This window comes from Phaseolus vulgaris, chromosome 1 (genome assembly GCF_051622355.1).
Source record: "Phaseolus vulgaris cultivar YP4 chromosome 1, ASM5162235v1, whole genome shotgun sequence".
In the NCBI taxonomy this organism is placed as follows: Eukaryota; Viridiplantae; Streptophyta; class Magnoliopsida; order Fabales; family Fabaceae; genus Phaseolus; species Phaseolus vulgaris.
The window spans coordinates 29260169-29283011 of NC_143498.1; the positions used below are offsets into that span (position 1 = coordinate 29260169).

Sequence of the window (22843 nt, forward strand, 5' to 3'; positions counted from 1 at the left end):
TGATTATGTGACATTTCTTCCATTGTTGACGCTCTGGCAAAAATTTAACGGTGTTTTTTTCTGTTACAGTATGTTTCTTCTGTACAGTTACATCCACAGTTTCAGCTTGTGCAGTTTACCCTTCAAATGGAGTTCTTAAATTTTCCTCTTGCCCTAATTATCCGCATATGCATGTTGTGCGCTAACCCTTTGTAACATAGATCAGTAGCTTCACATGTAATCTGTCACTCAGGGCTAAATATAATCCAACTTCTTCACATTTCAGTAGGGAAATCAAGGTTACAAGCCTCAGATTGAACTCTTACACCTTTTCATATATCTTACAACATGCCTTTTGACTCCTATATGTGGAATACCAAAGCACTTAAGCTAAAACAACAACTTGATATAACTATGGATCTTACATCAGAGATTTTTCATACAAACACATTTTGATGATTGCAAGCCAGGACAAAAACCCAAACCATATGATGACACTTCTAGTCTAACTAAACAACTAATCAAAACCCTGATTTCCATGATTAAGTTAAGGCTTTCCAGGAGATTTTGGATCATGAGCTGGATTTGGTCTTGTTCCAGGGTAGTCTACTATATCCATCATCATTCTGCTCTCAGCAATCTCTTCCTTCATGTCTTCCTCGGTATAAGTTAACCCCATAACTGGATCCACCTGCAGGTTAAAAAGTATCACTACTATATGATTGGACTTAGACAAGAATGTTCATTGCTATACTGTATGACATTCACAAAACAAAAATGAATAATTAAAAGTTATCAGTTACTGATTTAATAGCCCCATTTATACGACAGAAGGAAAAAAACAACCATATAATTTGGGTTATAAGTTGTTTAATTGGATTTTCTCAGCAAAATCAGAACCTGGAAATCTTGTTGCAGCTAACTTTTCCTTTTTATTTTTTCTTAAGATAAACCATTTCAACTAGTTCAGACCAAACCAGATTTTGTCATGTTGTTAGGGCACAAGAGACATGTCCCTTTCGAGGTTAATTATCTTATATATCTCTATATTTTTTGGGATTTTCGGAATATATGTATGTGGCAGAAATATCTGTCAAAAGGAGAGGGAGAGAGAGAGAGGACCTTGGCCAGATGATCTTGCACTAAAGTATTCATTTTCCCAATCATAGTGCTTCCTGTATAATTCACAGTTTAACATAATGAATCGGATTATCCAAATTTAATACATTAAGAAAACCAATAAAGGTCTGCATCAAACCCTTGAAACTTACTTGTTGCAGGAACTGCAGAAGCAAATACAGCACAGGAAAGAACCAGAAGAATAACAAGAAGCCTAAGGAGGGGTTTGTTATCCATGATATCAGTTTAGATATCTTTAGAAAGAGGGGAATATGATGAGTAATTGAGAGAAAAGAGGAGAAGAGCAAGGCTTTGTGAGATGACCTAGGAGAAGGGCCAAGAGGGTCCTTATATGGAGGAGCAAGGGTAGCACTCTTGAATTAAATATCAACCAAAGAATACAAAAGACACTTCCCTTTGCATTACATCAAAGTAATGTGTATGGAATACTTAAATACTTTTCTCTATTCCCTGGCTTTTGGCCACTCCAAAGAATAGCTTTAATTTGTATTCTCTTTACCAAGATAAACTAAACAGGTATTTAGCAGTACCACCTTAAAAAAAAAACTCATTTTATTTTACTTTCTTATTTTTTTTCTCTTTTATTGAAAAACGATCTAATGTATATTCATTTCAAACCAATTAAGCATTTTTAACAACAAAAAAAGACAATAAAGCATATATTTTAATGTTGTTGATTAAGGTTTTACAATTATTTTAAATTTATAATATATAGTACCTTGTGAGCCTTCATCAACTTTTATTTTTTTATGAATCCGAAACTTCATTTTCTTTTGTTCTGCATATGTAATTAGCATCATAAAGAATGCATTCCATATAAGCATGCTCCAATTAGTGTATGTAATCAAAGATATCAGTGAATAATTGACATTGAGTTGTTAATAACATAATGGATTAATGCATAACATTCACGAAAAAATGTTTATCTATATTACACGTTCTGACTTTAACCTCCAAAAAGGTTACAACTGTTTTACCGTGATTTAACTTGCTCATGTTCGTTGACAAAAGATACTACAGAATACAAGTTATTTTGCTTTGAACAATTATCAGACAAAAGATCATTTCATATTAGACTTATCAAAAGTCATATTCAATGGCACAACATTGAGTTAGCAAAAGTCAGCTATGCGCGTGATATATAAATGCTTTTCACCTCTCATGTTTGTGAATGACACACTAGTGTTTCTGGCTTACTTACCACCTACAACTCTTATTGGGAGAATTAGAGTGTACCACTTTGAGCACAAAAAATCAATATATTAAGAGATTAAATATGTTTAAAATAAATAATATAAGAAATTGAGTTTTATTTAATAGTCTAAAAACTTTAAATCTCTCAAATACTTATAATAATAAAATTATTAAAATAAATTTTTATTAATATTTTTTTTCATAATAAATAATTTTTTAACGTTGACTATTATAATATTATAACAACCATAATATGAAAATTTATTTATTATATACAAAAATTAACAAGAATGAATTTTAATATTTTTCTTACTATAAATATTTAAAGAGTTTCTATTTTGAATTAAAAACAGAAATCAATTTCTTATAAAACATATTTAATCATATATTAAGTATTGCAATTTCAAACCTAATAAATGAACTATTCCATTGTTTTTTGTTACTTAGGTGTTTTTTCAAAATAATGAACAACACCTAAGTGAGGAAAAAGAAGGTCTTGCTATAACATGTGAAACATAGGAAAGATTAATACAATAATGCATTAGCATATTGCCGTCCAATCAATTAGGTAGAGCCCCTCAAGAGAATAAAAACCTGCATAATTAACTTCCCCACGCTGCATTAACAACTTGGCCCAGATACCAAATCATCTGCTACTCGTTTCATTCCCACTTTAGCTAGCTTTAACATGCTTATGATGGAAAAATTTGCACATATAGCGCATGGAGAGAAAAAAAAAATCCAATTTTGCTGGTTCTCATAAATGTTCCACGTCTGCACGAGATTCTGTCGTTACATGAAAAACATTAATAATAGTAACGAGTGAAGGGTTTTAGGAGAGTGTGATGGGGTTGTTATAAGCTTCAATAATTGGGTGTTGTTAGAGTGACACGAAGGGGTTATATGTATGTATATATATTGCAATAAACAAAGTGTCTTTAAGAAGTGCAGGTTGAGCAAAAAACAATAGTGGTGTGTAGAATGCAAGAAGTGCAATCTATTATCCCAGGTGTCAGGTATTCCTTTTTGAAAAAGATGGATGAGTGCGTTGGTAGGTAGGTGTTAAGCACCCTTGTGGGTATCATCATCTTCAGAAAACAGCATAGACATGGATTGTAGCTCATGGAGGTATCACTACATCAGTATCTACCATGAATATATCAATGTGAGCCATTCCCTTAGGTCCCTCGTTTCAAGAATCTCATTATGCTTCTATTTACCAATCTCCACTTTAAATATCTATATGCTATTGGACCTACACTCACCCTTTCCACCTCCTCAATTTTGTTTTCTCTACTATTTATGCCATATACTCTGTGTTTTAACTAGATTTATTTTTTTCAAAATCAATTTTGATTTTATGTTGAAAGCTAGAGTAATATTCTACGCATATAATATCAATATAAAATGAAAATAGTTTAAAAGGATTGGTGCATCCGTAAAATGATTTTAATTTTTTTTTTCGATAAAGAAAAAAAAAATGGAGATTGTGTACATGACATAAGAGATTTGATTCTATATATGTAAATGAATAAAGTTTTGTAAGTAAGAAAAGACATGGCTCAAGTTCTTCGTTTGCTAGTTGACTAAGATAAGAAGTTTTATTAAAATTTACTCGAATCAAACATTGAAATTATATTTAACTTGATTTAATTTAATTTTAATTTAATATAAAATTTGAACTACTAATAAAGTAAAATTTTGTGGTATGCTCTAGATTAGTTTTTTAGCTTTTATTTCCATATGTTAAAAGAATTTATAATAAAATTTTGTCTAACATAAAAATTCATTAGTGAAAAAATAACAATAACAATTTGTTATACGTTTTAGTTTAAGGTAATAAACTTGTATATAAGACCAGACTTTTTAATGGTGGTTCATATTAGAAAACACAAAAAGTCTTGTTAGAGTGAAAAATGAACTTTGTTTTGTGTTTGTTATCCTTTTCTTTTCTCTATTATCATGTTTCATTCTTTTTACTGTTACCACGATGTCAACGTCATCATGTCAATGTTGACACTAGTACTTCGTTAATGTTTCGTTATCATATGAAGCTCCATCATTACTTCTCTTCAATGTCATTATTATAGGTTAGTTATAATTCAAGGTCAACTTTCATAAGTCAATGATAGATGTTATAGGAGTGATGATGGGTAGTTTTTCTAAATTGTTTAATTGTAAATAAATTATTATACCTTTTAAATATTTAGGATTATAGGGTTAGTTTTGAAAGAGTTTCTATTGGTTAAATTTAAATTTAAATTGTCTAAATGGAAAGAAAGGTAGACATCTAATTTTTTCAGACAAAATTTCTAAATTTCTATAGTAAAATCGGTCCCTTATTTATTACATATCCTTCTAAAAGGTATAAGTGTCGATATTTCAAGCAATCACAAAAATTCAAATGAAGTTTTTATGGGGTTGGGAGAGTGAGAGTGCTAAAATTGCATGGATTAAGTGGAAAACCTTATGTAAATCAAAGGAGGAAGGTGGCTTAGGTATTAAGGACATAATTAAGTTTAATACAACTCTTCTTGCCAAATGAAGATGGAGGATTATGGTTGAAAAGATTGAAAAATGGAGAGAAATTTTTATATCTAAATATGATGTAGAAGATACAAGACAAAACGAATATGCAGTGAAGTATCATTCTAGGTTGTGGAAAGATCTAGATAAAGTATGCCAAATTGGAGCACATGAAAGTTGGTTTAATCAAGCTGTGAAATGTGAATTACAATCAAGAGATTTGGTTAGATTTTGGGAGGACAAGTGGTTGGATGATGAATTGCTTAAAATTAAGTTTACTAGGTTGTATTTCGTCTCTCTGAATTAAGGGAGAAGAATGGGGGAAGTTGGTTTTTGGTCAGATGCAAGATGGCAGTGGAACTTGATGTGAAGAAGAACCTTGTTTGAATTGGAGAAAATCCTTGAACAATAGCTCATGGGTGTTACCAGTAGTGTACTTGCATAAGGAAAACCCAGATAGATGGACTTAGTTAGGCGAAGGTGACGATACATTTTTTGTAAGATTTACATATGCTGAAATACAGAAACGTAGCAACACTGAAAATTGTAAGTACAAGATATTTTTGGTGCATTATGGCTTTCCCTAATGCCCAAATTTTCACGTGGAGGGTCTATATTGATAAAATACCTACAAGACTTGATCTAGCAAGGAGAGGGGTCCAAATGATCAACACTTTGTACCCGCTACGTCAACAGGCTGAGGAATCAACAAATCATTTGTTCATGTCATGTAAGGTAGTTGCATCTGTCTGGAATGTATGTAGTAGATAGGTGGGGGTCAAGTTTGTGCAACATAATAACCTATGGTGCCATTTTGAAAAATTGTGGCCTTCTCAGTTGTATCATAAACAAATTTTGGTGTGGATAGTTATTATCCAAAGTATTTGGGACCATAAAAACAATGTTGTGTTTAGAGACGGAAAGTTTGGTGAGGATGAACTTTTTCACTTGGTTCAATTCAAAAGCATGGATTTGGATGAAATATAAAGTGGTAGACATTTCATTTTCCTAGCTCTTTAGGTGATTTAGCCATCAGTCTCACCTACGTATCAAATATTTAAGTAACCTGTCTTGGGTAGGTGCATCACAATGTTATATATTCTCTTTTATCTTTGATTTTTTAGCAGAGGTGGGAAAGGTTTTTTTTTATTGCAGAAATAGGTGCAAAGAGAAGGTGCAAGCAATTATGACTAACAACAATGCAGAAAATGGTAACCAGGCTTTTTTTGGTACCTACTCTATGTGTTTGTGTGTACCTTTGATTACTCTGGATGGGCACATATTAATGAGACGAAGGATGGAGGTTAATGAAAACAATTTGGACAAAAGAAAACACATGGGTGGAGAAGTCATGACGATGCTTTGTGGACGTATACAACTTTATTAGAATTTGTAGGAATTTACAATTGTTTGGGCTTCAAACAATGTGACAAATGGTGTGCAGTTGCATGAACCAAGTAACATGTGTTGATGTTGTCCTGTGAAAAGATGTGGGTTCTTTCCAGTGGTTTCTCAGTCTGGATAGTTGCATTGGTTGATGAGACACAATAGAGGTTTATGCTTATAAATTGGGTGGGATAGGACATACTTTTTAATCATGACATGTATGTATTATGCGAGTTTACTTGTGTTTGAACTTTAGTTTTGTGTATAAGGGTTGAAGTATTGATGTGTGTTGATTTTAAGATTGCACATTTTAGAGGTTGCACTTTGTTTATGGTTTTTTATCTAAGCAGAATGTGGTGATAAGCTCAAAGAAGATTATCACTGAACACGAACTTAACCAAATGGTTAAGTAAGTGTAAAGGTTCTCTTCTAGAGAGCAAAAGAGAAAACACAATTATATGGTGATGATGATGAGGTGCGTAATTTAAGAAGCAAAAGGTAATAAGATCAATAAAGACTAAATGGAAAAGAAGAGAAAACAAGCAATAAGAAATGAAGATTGGGCATAAGGAATGGAAAATAAAAGGATGAAGAGAAGAAGAAAGCTTGCGGAAAAAGGATGGTGGTCACGCCACTTGGAGTGGTGGAAAACTCCAAGATGAGTGGTGAGGAACCACCACTTGAAGTGCAGTACACTCAAGATAAGACCTAAGAACCTTTAGGAGACAAAGCTCACTAATCACTCACGCAGAGTTTGTTTTCTATATTCAAAATCAAGTGTTCCCATTACATGAGGCAAGACACCCTTTATATAGAAGAGAGTGACTTGGGGAGCAAGAGTGAGAGGGGTATGTGTGTTATTTGTGATAAGTCTTCTAGAAGGTATGTCAAAAACCATAAACCTAGGTGCACTTTTCATGAAAGGTGGGTTTGACACAAGCCCAATTTATGCTAAGTACACCCCATATTATGCTAAGTGAACCCTACTCTAGCTTATTATTCTATTTGGACCTCAAAGTGAGCCCAATTTATTTACATAAACTTGTCTTGTGAAAAAACTAGAAGGAAGAATATCTGATATTCTGGTTTATGTCTGGTTCTTCTTCTGTTGAGACTCTTTTGAGGTTTGGTGGGGTCTAGTCTTGTATGCTAAGATGAATCACTAGAAGAAAAAATGGTTTTAATGGGGGTTTACTTTTACATTATCTAGAGTTAAAACCTCTATTAAGTCATTTACCCAGGGTTGCAGTTTTCCCCGCTAAACCATCCCGGGGAATGTGTTTCCTGTGATGTTTTTAAACCTCAGGAAAAGCCTTTTAGGACCCCTGTTAAATACCATGGGTTTAAGAACGTCCATAAAATACCATGGGTTTCAAAACCTCCATAAAATACCATGGGTTTAAGAATCTCCGTAAAATACAATGGGTTTATGAACCTTAGTAAAATACCATGAGTTTTGAAATTTTCGTAAAATGACTTGTCGTTTGGAATAACCTTCAACCCCATTTTCCACTATCTCTAACGATCTTCTTTACTTCTCTCTTCCACCGTAGGCACACTGCTCTCTGGCACAGGCTCAATGGTCGCCGATGGCAGTCCTAACAAGAAATACACTAAATAAGGCATCACCTTACTGCCCCAACTTGGATCATAAGTCACTGTAACCTAACTCGACAACAATTGGTGTTTATCACTACTTTATCTATCCTAAATAATTGCATTATCTGCGAGATGTGAGCTTCAAAGCCATGTGTGTTCTTGGCTAAAGATTGAAATAACATATTACGAAGAGAAATTAACTTTATCACTTCTCACTTTCACAATGAATTAATTATTATATGCATTTTAAAATAAAGACCTTAATTTAAAGTATTTCAAAATTATGATAATTAAATATTAAAAGTTATGACTTAAACTAAAATTGCACATAAAATATATGTACATCAAAAGCTAAAACAAAATAAGTCAAGTTTTTTTAAGTATAAGCTAATAACAAAAAAAAAACTAGGAATTATATAAACCAACTACCATCAATTATAAAATATATGTAAATACTGTTGAAATACTTATTATCCAAGATTAGTTGTTGATATATTTATTATCCAAAGTTATTTTGCTTTTTAAAATAATTTTTATAAACTTTAGAAACTATTTAGTTTTTAAAACTATGTAGTTTTTAATTATTTATTTATAAATATATTTAATTATATTTATTTATTGAAGCTTGAAAAATCTCGAGTGTTTTATTGAGGTTCTACAATAAATCTTTAGAATTTAATGAAGGTTAAAAAAACCTCTGTTATTTTGCTAAGGTTTTAGAATAAACCTTTGGAATTTAACAAAGGTTAAAAAAAACCTCTGTTATTTTGCTAAGGTTTTATAATAAATCTTTGGAATTTAACGAAGGTTAAAAAACCTCCATTATTTTATTGAGGTTTTAGAATAAACCTTTGGAATTTAACGAAGGTTAAAAAAACCTTCGTTATTTTGATGAGGTTTTAAAATAAACTTTTGAAATAAAACGAGGACTAAAAAACCCTCCATTATTTTGCTGAGGTTTTTCAATAACTTTTGGAACATAACGAAGGTTAAAAAAACCTTCGTTAATTAAGCCAATTACTGGGGTTATATCAACCTCCACTAAATAACCTTCGTTAAAATCGTTTTTTCTTGTAATGAATGACTTAATTTTGTGGAGTGTTTGTTCTGTCCTTAGTCATCTGGTTGTCAAGGTGGTTTGTATTATGCCCCCCAAGTTAAAAAGAATTTGACCTTGAATTTAGGACTCCCGTGAATAACAAAGTTAGTTTGTTCACAGAAAAGATAGAAATATTTCAAAATTTGGGATGTGAAGCAAACTTATGTTCATTAAGCTTTGGGAATGAAATGACTTTGTGAGAATCCACTTAGAAGGTGAGAACCTTTAGGAGGTCTTTGAATATCATCCCTAAAATTAGTTTTCAAAGATCTCAAGTATTTAGAATTATTAGGTAATGAAAAAGATAAGGAAGAATAACACCTTTGAGGTGTAGTCTCTATTTCTGCACGGGTCAACATTATTGTTTTTATGGTGTGAGATGAAGTGATGATACCTGTTTTATCTTTTCTTTCTTCATCATTTTCATTTTCTCTTTTGTTTTTCTTTTTTAATTGGTCCTCATTAACTTCTTTGGCAGAAAGAGGTTTTAGTATAATTTTATGCCCTTTGAAGTTGAAAGAAATCTTATTGGTATGACCATCATGTAAAATTTTTCTATCACATTTGAAGTTGAAAGAAACCTAATCTTTATACTTTCCTATAGCAAAAGTTACAAGGACTTGTTTATTAACCATAACTTCACCCTTTTCACTAAGCCATTTTAATTTATAGGGCTTTGTATGAGAGATAGTGGGTAATCCAAGCTTCTCCACAACTCTTGTACTTGCCATATTAGCACAACTACCTAATTTATGATAATGGAACATAACTTGTTGTTGATAAGGCATCGGGTGTGAAATTTTTTTCTATTTGAGTGTCATCAAAAGGTTTTTGAATAGTACCCAACATTCGCCTTACCATCAATAAGTCACCTTCACAAGGTATCTCACACTCGTTCTCACTTGGGGGTTTTGAAGAGGAAGGGGAACTAGCTCTAGATGATTGGGAAGTATGATCACTCACGACTATCCCCCCTTTAACCATCATTGTTCTTTAACTTGGGCAATTAGCAGCAATGTGCCCAAAACCTAGACATTTAAAGCATTTTTGACTTGAGGTTTTGGTGGGTGATTTAGGAGTAGACAGTTTATCTTTAAGATCTTTATGACGTGGGGGTGGTTTCTTTTGAGAAATTGGAAGGAGAATCTGGGTTTTGAAATTTGATTTTACCCTTCCAAGATGATTTGTGAAAGCCATCATTGTGATTATTTTAAAAAAAATTCTTCAAAACTTATGATTCAACCTTGATGGCTAAATGAACCACTTTTTTCAAATAAGTATACTCCTATAATTTTACAACATCTAGTATTTCTCGTTGTAATCCAATCACAAGTCTAGCAATTTTTTACTCTTCACTTTCATGCATATTAATTTTAGTCAAGTTACTTCTAAATCTTTGATGATGTTGTTGGAGATTTAACAAGAGTTCCTTCCTATAATTAGGAGGAACAAACCGTGCATGCATGCATAACTTTATATCGTGCCAAGAGACCACTGATGGCCTCTTGTTTAGCCCAATGCCAATCCGCATTACAATTTGATGCCACCATTGCATGACATAGTTCTCAAAATCTAGGGAAGCTAACTTAACCTTTTGGTCCTCTTCGACCTCATACACATTAAAAGTTTGTTTTACCTTAGCTTCCCATCCTAGATATAAATTTGGGTCACTATCCCCATTAAAAATAGGTATTACAAAAGGTAAGGTCTTCTTTGGTTATTGATGATAACGCCTGATAAGTGCCTAATTTCATTAATATTTCATATAAAAATATAAGCACTTATGAGTATTAATTGCTAAAATAAATATAAAATAATCCCTAATTTATGAATTTATATATTTTTACATATTTTATGATTTTTATTTGAATAAGAACATTTTATTCCAAAATTTGGTGTTAATTTCAAGTTTTTAGGGAAGAATGAAGATGATTGGGCTAAAGAAGAAGAATATAAGCTAAAAGGAGAAAATTGGAACGCCCCAGAACGCACAAGTGCACAAAAAGCCCAAATGCGCCATGCAAGAAGTCACTTAACCCTAGCAAATTAGGTTAAATATGGGGGCTTGAGGTATAACTCTAGTGTGCAAGATTGGGAGGAAAACACCATTGAGTGACTTGTAACCCAATTGGGAGAATAAAAGGTGTTAGAAGATGTATGGCTAATTCTACCCTGTGGATTTGGGAGTAATTTGTCGATCTCTTATGTATTAAGGTGATATATGAATATAATATTTTGTTCCTGATTGATTATTGGTATTATTGTTTTGCTTCTAATTCTTAATCTATAATCTTAAATCTGACTGGAAAGTATTTTTATGGTTCTGACCTAAACAATAATACTTAACATATTTGAGTGTTAGGAATGGACTTGAAATGTTAATTGCTATCAATGTCTGATCTTGATACTAAGTTGTTTTTATAAATATTTGAGGAATCAATATTTAGGAAGCATCTTAAGAATTTTATATGCGAAGAATCGATATAAATAAATTTTCTACGGGCATCAATATCAATCAAAGGACATAATGTTACCATGTTAATCAAAATACATAAGAGTGAGAAAGATGAAACTCAGTCCCTATTTTTTCAATTGAAGCAACAACTTTTTGCTTTGTTTTCTTATTAATCATTGTCATTCCAACAAATGCCAATAGACTTTTATTATTCTGTTAATTATTTCGCAAATATTTTACTTGATTATTCAATTGTTCCTTGTGTGTTCAATATTCGTCCTTAGGGACACATTATTACTTCTGACAACACGGTGCACTTGCCGTAAAAAGTCATCAATGCCTAACTTCATAATTTTGCGCACTCCAAGCTTCTTCTTCTTCTTGACTCATAGTGTACGCAATGTTTTGTATTCCTTTTAGGCTCATGTCTCCTCTCATGGTTTTGTCTCGCTTATGTTATGCAAAACCACCACATATGTATATAGTGGCGTTTATAAGTGACAAAAAATACAAAAATTAGCCTCCACCACAAACATGATTTTTTTTTTGTAGTGAAGGTTCACATAATATAAACCTCATCAATGTTTGTTATTATCAAAACATTCCTTGAGATATATATATGGAATAAATTGTCTAAATCTCAATATATGTCACCCAAACAATAACTAAATAAAAAATATGTTATAACTTATAATTGTATAAATACTACAAGAAAATACACATTAAGCATTGGTCAATACTCGATTCTAAAATGTAAAAGTTGATGTTAAATAGTCCATAGCATCATATTTGTGTCACACATGCAACAAACTCTAAAACCATGAATGTTAATTCAGTAGCGTCAGCTTTTGAGGATAAACTCTTAAGTAGTGTCAACACTACTTCATCACTAACTTTTAAGTTAACTTTACCTAAAACAGTTTAGTGTCGGTCAAGCCAACACTAAAACATTTTTTATTTTAAAAATGATTTAATTTAACATCGATTAAGTTGAAGCTAAATGAAATATATTTTTAATGTTAATTTAATTTGCATTGATGTGACTGACACTAATTACAGTAATTTAAAAATATTGTACAACACCTCCATCTTCAACAAAAATAAAACAAAAAAAAATATGGTGGATGAAGAATATGTGTTTGGATAAAGGAAATTAGTGTGGATAAAGGAGATGAGAGTGAGTGAAGGAGATGAGTGTAGACGAAGGAGATGAGAGTCAATGAAGGAGATGAGTATGAAAACATTTATATAAAAAAAAGTGAGAAAAAAATGGTAAATGAGAAGAATTGTCATCTTTAAATTTGAGCTTTTTGACTAAAAATAATCTACATTTTTCATTTGTTATCCTAAAAAAGTATGAATTCATAATACATAAATTAGTGTCAACTATCTCCACACTAAATTAAATAAATAATAAAATAAAAAAATTATTATCGGTTTAACCGATTAACTTTAATAAATATAAATACTAAAAATAAATAATATTAACTCAATTAAGTCTATGATAATCTTATTTATTTTTAATATTTATTTTAATTACTTTATGTAAAATGGTTAAAAGTAGTTAAAATCCAACTTAGAGAGTTGGATGACTATATTAATGTCTAACATTAAACTAACTTTATTAGTATCGGTTAAATTGATGTTAATCTATAATAATATAAATATTTATTCACGGTTAGCCTTAAAAATGATTAAATGGACTCTATTCTTGTAATGAGTATCAGTTTAACCAACACACCTTTTACATAATATAAAATCAAATTTAAAAATAATTTTATACTTTTAACTCTTAAAAAAATTAAAATTTTGTGTCACATTAAAGGTTAATCGACTATAATAATATTTGACCAGGCTGTTATTTCAAAGTTAATTTAATATTTTTTTAATAAAAGTACATAAAAGATTAAAAACGTGTTTACATTGTGGTAATGGTAGAATCAATTCAATAATAATGTTTACAAAAGAATCGATTTACATATACCAAATTAAAATTTCGCTATAGGTACATAACTAAACCATAGAACATTTAACTAAATTGTTTTAGTGACAAAAAATTGAAAACACTACTTTTTTATTAGAAAAAAAAAATCGAAATAGTTGGCTTACCCAACACGAATACAATTGAAAACACCTTATTTAGAAAAATGTAAGCATATTGAAACCTTAGAAAAACTATTGGCATACTTTTGGATTTAATTAAACTTATATTGGAACCATATATATTATCCATACATCACGAGCATTCCTAGTTAAATATGTTAAAAAATATATTATATTAAACACCATATATACTTATCCAAATCCGCATAAAAAAATAAATAATCATAAGAATAATAAAGAGACATGTAAAAAAGTTAATAATTATTTTAGGGTTAAATATGTTTTTTTTTCTCTATTTCGCACGAAATTGATTTTTGTTATTAATGCAAACTTTAAATCATTTGTTTACTTGTAAAAAGAAAACTATCAAAATGAGTCATTATCAATTTTTTTCTACTTGACAAATCAATTTTCAATGTGGATTAGGATGTTAAAATATTTTATACTGAAATAAATATGTAGTATTATAATATAGTTCACACGTAAAAAAAAATACTAATAAGAACTCATTTCAATAGTTTTCTTATTACAAATAATCAAGAAGTCTAAAATTTAGATTAATAACAAAAATTAATTTTACATTGTAGGACGAAAAATATATTCAACCGAAGGACATAAAAATTTTGTGACTGCACTAATCCCAAACCCTAATCACCCTTAATTCATATCTAAACACACAAATACCATGCTAGTTCTTGGATTATAGCAAATTTCTTTAAAATAAATAGATGAATGATGTAATAGGCAGCATAATAATGGTTTCTTATCAAGATTTCAATGTCACACTACCTGTCATATTGATGGCAATGCAATATATTAGGCTTTTGCATGTTAAAGGCTTAAAACCAGCAAGTATTTTCCTAATGCTCCCCAACAGCAAGTGGGTTGGTTGGTGGGTGGGTTTCAAGTTGCCTTTGCACACATGTACACAAAAATCATCTTAATTTATACAATACCCAAACTATACATTCTTAATTTATCATCATGCACAACTTAATCATCACCTTTGTGTGTTTCAATCCAATGACTTTTTGTTCTTTCAGCAAAATAAGAAAACACATGTGTGTTGGCCAGTTTAGGTTCTTTGTACGATGTAATCTTATGATATCTCTTGTGAGTTGTTAAACAATCATATCATGTTATTGTTTACCCTAAGAAACATCTCCCATTTTAGGATCTTAATTTAAAGGGTCTCTTAAAAATTGCTTTGTACGAACCGGTTAATTATGTATCATTCTTTACGAAACTAGTTGGAATTTTTTGAGCAATGGTACTAGTTTCACTTTTCTTGGATCATTTTTACAGGTCATTCATAGCAGTTAGTGGGATATAATTATTTTGTTTTTCTTATTTTATATTGTGAAAAATAATTAAAGAAAATTAAGATCGAACTCAATTTTAATTAGTATATTTTATAAATTTGAAATAATTTTATTACAAAGTTTTGTCTATTGAGTGTTTCTATTTTTTTTTTATCTAAGTACTCTGTTGTTCGTTACATGTAGTAATCATAGAAATTGAGTTAAGAAATTTAAAATTTAGAATAATAAATTGTAAAATTAATAAAATTTTAAAATAACTACAACTATGAAGAAAATTTTCAATTACTATAAAAAATAATTGAGGATTGACTTCATATTCTTTTCTATATGTTCTGATAGTTTTCAGTTTAGTTAGACAACTATTCCAAGTACCAATTGAGTTAAGAGTTGTTTATTCCTAATTTTTTATGTAAGAAAGTTATTCACTGATATCTTAGGTAACTTCAGAATTCAACAAAACTGTTAAAGTGATAATAATCTCAAATGGACAAATCAACCACGCCTAATTTTTCAATTATGACAAAACTTAATTTGTTCTGTAATTATAAATAATCCTCAATTTTTCTAATATGAAGTTGTTCATAGATAAATAGACAAGTATATTGGTGAAACAATTGAATGCATAAAAGTAGGCTCCAACTTCCCATATATGGCCTCTTTATGTCTAATTGTTCTCTCAAAAAGAAGTTCCCTAATCTTTTAAATCCTCTCTCATAAATTAGATCAAACCCACATTAAAATACAAAAAAAAATAAAATATTTATACTTGTGATTTTTTTCTTTAAATATCATTTATAAGATACTCCACTAGCATCTAAGCATCCATAAACAACTGGTGAATTCTTCTTACATGTCTTTTCTCATTCGATTTGATTTCAAATTTAATATTTAATGTTTGTCATTTATATTCCTTCCAAACCATAATATATGCTCGTAAATGAACTAAGTATTTTGAACATACGTGCATACAATTTAAACACACATAAATCAATTTGTATCTTCCCTCTCCCTATCTAGTATACTATATAACTGTGAGGTGAACTCGTTGTTGAAGACGGAAGAGATGGAATAAAGGATTAATGGGTGAGTTAAAGATCATAAGATAAGACATAAAAGTAACGATGTGTCATCTGATTGACCAAAAAAATAAAATAGCATGGTACTTAGATAGAAATAAAAATATATTTTAAACACAAAAAATTATAATATAAAGTATTACAATCGGTTGAAGGGTAGGAATCATGTCCTAAACGATGTCCCAATCTAAAAATCACAAGCAATCAGGAAATAAAAGAGCAAAGAAAAGATGAACCCTAATTGCAATGTGAAAAAAATGTGAAAAACTGATGAATAAATTATATTCTATTGTGTGTTGTTAAGCAAAGTACAAAGGTGTATATATAAGAAAAAGGATTGTCTAAATATGTAGCAGGATCATAAAATAAAAGATGGGCCTAATACGGGTCCAAAAACTTAATTTAACTTTAACACCCCCTCAAGTTGGGGAGTAGATGTTCTACATGCCCAATTTGGATTTGAGAGTGCAAAACTGTGGAGAAGCAAAAGGCTTGGTGAAAATGTCTGCAACTTGCACAGTAGAGTCGATGGGCAACAGTTTGAGTAAGCTAGCATTGAGTTTTTCACAAACCAAGTGGCAGTCTATTTCAATGTGCTTGGTGTTGAACCAAGTGGTGTTCAAGCTTTGAAGAATCCAAAACCCTTTGAAGGATGTTGAAGGGTTGTGCTTGCTGTTGCTGAGTTGTCTTAGATAGGATCTGGGGTAGTTTGAGTTTTGTAATTCACCCTTGATCGAATTCAAAGCATAGGTATTCTCAATCTTTTTAAAAGAAAAGTGTTTTTCAAACTAAGTGAAAAACAACCGATTGTTTTGTCAAAACAACCGATTGTTTTATACTTAGGTGTTTTTAGAAAAGATTGAAAACTGTTTTTCAAATGGTTGAGCTGTTAAAACCAAAACAACCGATTGATTCGAGGAAACAACCGATTGTTTGTTTTGGTACCATAACAGAAAAGTGGTTTTTGCTTTGACTGAGCTTTAAATGTTTTAACTGATTATGCTTCAGTCTTTAATGCTTTGACCAATCTTTTAAATGCAATGAATAAGTTTGTTAAGATTTGATAACAAACAATATCTTTGAATATATTCAGAAAAATAGATTTGAGTAATAACAATTAACACAAGTTTTCGAGTTTTTCAAAGAGTTGAGATTGCTTAGAGATTGAGATTGATCAAAGTGTGTGAGATAGGATTTCGGCTTGTATTGATTTCAGATTTGCTTCTGTAACAAGTGTAATCCTTGTATTTTGTTGAACAAGTATCTTTGTGTGTTAGTTGAGAAGTGTTGTGTGTTCTTGAGAGGATCAAGATCAGCATTCTTAGTGTTGGTGTGTTGGCCAAGAGAAGTGTGTGTCTTGAGGGGATCAAGGTCACTTTCTTGGTTGTGGTGTAAGTGATCTAGGTTTGATTGCTTAGTGGAGTTCCTCAATGGTTTATGAGAAGACTGGATGTAGCTCTGAATTTAGAGTGAACCAGTATAAATCTCTATGTGCATTTTCTCTATCCCTTAACTCTTTAAATTCAGTTTTGATATTTGTAAACTGGTATAAATAACCGATTGTTTTGTTGGTGTTGTGCTTTTAGCTTTGTGTTTTGAAAAAATGAATTCTTTATCAAGAGATTCTCGAAGAAATTTGACTCAAGGCTTAAAATTTTTCGAAATCCCTCTTTAAACCATTCACCCTCCCCCCCCCCCCCCCCCCCCCCCCCCCCCTCCCCCCCTCTAGTTTAAAGCCAAATATTCTAACAATTGGCATCAAGAACTTGGTTCTTGAAAGTTATTCAAGTTGATCCAAAAAAAAATTTTATGGCTGGAAAACAATCTTTGAGGAAGGTGCTTCAATCTACAAACCACCTTTATTCTGTGGATTAAATTACAAATATTGGGAAGCCAAAATGAAAATCTTTGTGGAATCTATTGATCAAGGAATTTGGGATTCAATTGAGAATGGTCCTTACATTCCAAAGTTTAAAAAGAATGGTTCTTTCATTGCAAAACCTTTATCTCAATGGACCAATGATGAATGTAAAATGGCCAAGCTTGATTGCACTGCTCAAAACATAATAGCTTCTGCACTAGATACTAATGAGTTTTTCAGGATATCAAAATGCAAAACTGCTAAAGAGATGTGGGAAACACTCAATGCTGCTCATGGAAACAATGAACCAAATGAGGCAAAGTCAAATAGTCAAGAAAGAAGGAAAAGAAGGCAAAACAAGAAAAGCCTCAATCTCTGCTTCATGGCCAGAAAGGAGGATGACTCAAGTAGTGTAAGTTCATCTAACTCCTCAAACTCTGAAAATTATGGTCAATTACCTTAAGCCTTTCAAGAAACGCATGAAGAAGCCAACTGATTGGCCCTCTTGAACAATTGGTTAAAAGAAAAGAATAGCTGGCTTGAAAACAGAGTAAGATCACTGGAAGATGAATTAGAAAATTCAAAAACAAATTTTGAAAACCTTGAAATCATTTACAGAGACTCCTCTTGCAAGTGTAATACTCTTGCTTGTGAAAATTGCAAAAATCTTGAAAATAAGGTTCACTATCTTGTTAAAACTGTGGATAAGCTTTCTAAAGGTCAATCCAACTTTGAGAGTGTCTTAGCATCTCAAAACTGTGCTTTTGGAAAAGCTGGATTGAGTTTTAATCCACAAAACAAACAAGATAGATTTTCAAAATCATTTTCGAAAATGCCAGAAAAACAACCGATTGGACCATCGAAACAACCGATTGTTTCATGCTTCTATTGCATGAAAAGAGGTCATTCTGTGAGGTTCTATAAAATCAGAAAATCTGATGTTCCTATAGGCTTTATGAAGTGGATTCTTAAGTGCAATAAAGATTCAATTGATGAATATAAACAAAATGGACCCACATTCATAAGGGGACCAAATCTTTGTACTTGAAAATCTTTTTTGTAGGAAATCTTGGAGGAGAACAAGCAACAATGGTACTTGGACAGTGGATGCTCCAAGCACATGACAGGGGACAAATCAAAGTTCCTAAACATCTCCTTTAAGCAAGAAGGGCATGTCACCTATGGGGACAACAATAAAGGAAGGATTTTTGGGAGAGGATCCATAGGAGACAAAGACATCTTGATCATCCATGATGTGCTCTATGTAGAAGGTCTAAAGCACAATTTGTTGAGCATTAGCCAACTATGTGACAAGGGATATCAAGTGATGTTCAAGTCAAACACATGTGAAATCTGTCTACCCAACACAAAAGAGGTAATGTAGGTAGAGTGATGCCTTTTCTGCATTCAAGAAGTTAGCAAGAAGGTTACAAAATACAAAGAACTGCAACATAGGCTCTATTAGAAGTGATCATGGAGGAGAATTCCAAAATGAGAAGTTCAACAAGTTCTGTGAGAAAATGGGGATTCTGCACAACTTCTCAGCTCCAAGAACTTCACAGCAGAATGGTGTGGTAGAGAGGAAGAACAGGTCTCTTGAAGAGCTAGCAAGGACAATGCTTAGTGAATCATCTCTTCCTAAGTACTTTTGGGCGGATGCAGTGAGCACTTCTTGTTATGTGATGAATAAAGTGCTTATTAGGCCCATTTTGAAGAAAACTCCATATGAACTCTTCAATGGAAGGAAGCCTAACATCAACCATCTCAGAGTTTTTGGCTGCAGTTGTTTCGTTCTCAACAATGGAAAGGAAAACTTGGGGAAGTTTGATGAGAAAACGGATCTTGGCATCTTCATAAGGTATTCTCTCACAAGTCATGCATATAGAATCTATAATAAGAGGTTGATGACTGTAGAAGAATCAGTTCACGTTGTCTTTGATGAGGTAGATCACAGAAACATCCAAATCCTGAAGACCAGAGCTGAAGAGGATGAACAGAGCATCAGTTTGGAGAAGCTGGAAATCTGTGCAGAAAAACAACTGGTTGATTCGCAGAAACAACCGATTGAAATTCTGCAACAAAGTGAGTTGCCCAAAGAGTGTAGGATTCCTAGAGATCTGTCAGTGGAAAACATCATAGGGCAGATAAAGGAGGGTGTCTCCACATGTAGCTTCATCTCAAACTTCTGCGAGCACACAATTTTCGTATCTCAAATTGAACCAAAGTCAATTGATGAAGCTCTCAAGGATGACAAATGGATTGAAGCTATGCATGAAGAGCTGAATCAATTTGCAAGGAATGAGGTATGGTTTCTTGTCCCTAGAACAGATGAGATGAACATTATAGGTTTGAAGTGGGTCTTCAGAAACAAGTTAGATGAAGATGATGTGATCACAAGGAACAAAGCAAGGTTAATTGCCAAAGACTACAATCAAGAGGAGGGCATTCATTATGGTGAAACCTTTGCCCCTGTTGCTAGGTTGGAGGCTGTAAGGCTGCTGCTAGCTTTTGCTTGTATGAGTGGTTTCAATCTCTTCCAAATGGATGTCAAGAGTGTTTTCTTGAATGGCTACATCAATGAGGAAGTGTATGTGGATCAACCACCGGGTTTTGAAGATCATAAGCATCCCAACCATGTCTTCAAGTTGAAGAAAGCTTTGTATGGACTGAAGCAAGCTCCAAGGCGGTGGTATGAGAGGCTTAGCAACTTTCTGCTATCACATGGTTATGAAAGGGGAATGGTGGACAAGACTCTCTTCATCAAAAAGTCAAATTCAGAAATAATTCTTGTACAAATCTATGTTGATGACATCACCTTTGGTGCTACATAAGATAGGTTGTATGAAGAATTTGTGGTTGCAATGAAAGGTGAGTTTGAAATGTCTATGATGGGAGAATTGTCTTTCTTTCTTGGATTGCAGGTTAAGCAAACAAAGGATGAAATCTTTCTATGTCAATCAAAGTATTACAAGGAGATTCTCAAGAAATTTGAAATGGAAAGCTGCAAAGAAGCAAGCACTCCAATGCCATCAAGCTGCTACATGGATGTTGATTCTGCTGGAAAGAGTGTAGATCAAACTAAATACAGAGGATTGATTGGCTCGTTGCTATATCTAACGGCTAGTAGGCCGGACATCATGTTTTTCGTGTGCCTTTGTGCTAGATATCAAGCAAATCCTAAAGAGTCACACTTCAAAGCTGCAAAAAAAATTCTGAAATATCTAAAAGGAACATCAACTGTTGGGTTATGGTATCCTTCTCACTCTCCAATTCATTTAACTGGTTATTCAGATTCTGGCTTTGCAGGTTGCAAGCTAGATAGGAAGAGCACAAGTGGCACTTGCCACCTTCTTGGCTCAAGCCTAATCTCATGGCATAGCAAAAAGCAAGCATGTGTTGCTCTCTCTACTGTTGAGGCTGAGTATATAGCTACTAGAACCTGTTGTGCACAGATTCTATGGCTCAAACAACAACTTTCAGACTTTGGATTAAAGATCAGCAAAGTCCCTTTGATGTGTGATAACACAAGTGCCATCAATCTTACCAAAAATCAAATTCAGCACTCAAGGACCAAACATATTGAGATAAGACATCATTTCATCAGGGATCATGTAAACAATGGGAACTGTGAAGTGAAGTTTGTGGAGACCAAACTGCAACTAGCTGACATCTTCACGAAACCACTACCAAAAGAGAGGTTTTTCTTCCTAAGAAATGAGTTAGGTATTCTTGATCTTAATAATCTCTCCTAAATTTGTGTCGTTACTGTTAAAGTCTATTTGTGAAGACAAATAGGGGGAGAATTAATTGGTCTTGTGTATCCTTATCTGAAACTGTTTAATTCTGTTAAAATCTCTGATATAAAACTGTTTTCTGCTGCTGCTGATAAAAACAACTGATTGTTTCGAGTAAACAACCGATTGTTTATCAGGTTTTATGTTTTAAGTGTGTGAAAAACTAACCTGCTGCTGTAAGAAGCATTGTATGGTAGATATGCTATTTTTGGAGGTACTGCTTCAGATTCAATCAAGTCAAACACAAGCACCAGGGATTTGTCTTCATCAAATAGGGGGAGATTGTTAAACCAAGTGGTGTTCAAGCTTTGAAGAATCCAAAACCCTTTGAAGGATGTTGAAGGGTTGTGCTTGTTGTTGCTGAGTTGTCTTAGATAGGATATGGGGTAGTTTGAGTTTTGTAATTCACCCTTGATCGAATCCAAAGCATAGGCATTCTCAATCTTTTTAAAAGAAAAGTGTTTTTCAAACTAAGTGAAAAACAATCGATTGTTTTGTCAAAACAACCGATTGTTTTGTCAAAACAATCGATTGTTTTATACTTAGGTGTTTTTAGAAAAGATTGAAAACTGTTTTTCAAATGGTTGAGCTGTTAAAACCAAAACAACCGATTGATTCGAGGAAACAACCGATTGTTTATTTTGGTACCAAAACAGAAAAGTGGTTTTTGCTTTGACTGAGCTTTAAATGTTTTAACTAAAGTGAAAGTTAAAGTGCATCTAAGTTGTAGTGAGAGTTTTGAACACTAGTACAAAAAAGCTCATTAACGACAATTAAAAATGACATATAAAGATGGTTCCCGAACCGTCATTATTGTTATAAATAAGTTGTTTATAGAAGGTTCTAGAATCGCCGTTATAAAACCACATTAACGACGGTTCTAGAACCGTCGTTGTTATGCCAAATAACAATAATTTTTTTGAAAAAAAATACACTTATACACTAGAATCGTCGTTATAAATGTTTTTTTAAAGATGGTTCTAATAGGGAACCGTCGCTATAAGTGTAAATTTTTTTAAAAAAAGTTTTTATTATTATATATTTACTTTAATCCTACATAAAATATCAAATTTGCAGAACAATAATACATGTAATATCATAATTTAAATATGAAAGTCTACAAAAAAATTTCTCTAAATATATGAAAAAGTTTTATGTCATTCTAAAGTGTTATACATGGTTACCTTAAGGTACATCCAAGTGAGTTTCTTTGCATTTGCACTTGCACTTCTCCCCCCATATTATATCCAGAATAAACACTGATATGATAAGATTTCATGTTAGAACACACACATAACATTATGTAATG

The 22843-nt window shown here is 32.1% G+C and overlaps 1 protein-coding gene across 1 annotated transcript; it reads right to left on the reverse strand.

The window, feature by feature from the left end:
- Positions 1-235: 235 nt before the first annotated feature.
- LOC137813812 (uncharacterized) lies at positions 236-1522 on the reverse strand. Its single transcript, XM_068616244.1, has 3 exons — positions 1251-1522; positions 1102-1154; positions 236-670 (listed from the first exon to the last, which is right to left on the reverse strand). Exons 1-3 carry the CDS (start codon positions 1333-1335, stop codon positions 527-529), a joined length of 282 nt encoding a protein of 93 aa, XP_068472345.1. The 5' UTR covers positions 1336-1522; the 3' UTR covers positions 236-526.
- Between the last annotated feature and the right edge of the window lie 21321 nt (positions 1523-22843).

Bases quoted from the DNA above. Each gene is read 5' to 3' on its own strand.
- LOC137813812 (XM_068616244.1), bottom strand. From the start codon at position 1,335: ATGGATAACAAACCCCTCCTTAGGCTTCTTGTTATTCTTCTGGTTCTT. The intron at 1,155-1,250 runs GTAAGTTTCAAG...TGAATTATACAG, and splicing joins TTCTGCAGTTCCTGCAACAA to GAAGCACTATGATTGGGAAA. The intron at 671-1,101 runs GTCCTCTCTCTC...TTTAACCTGCAG, and splicing joins TGCAAGATCATCTGGCCAAG to GTGGATCCAGTTATGGGGTT.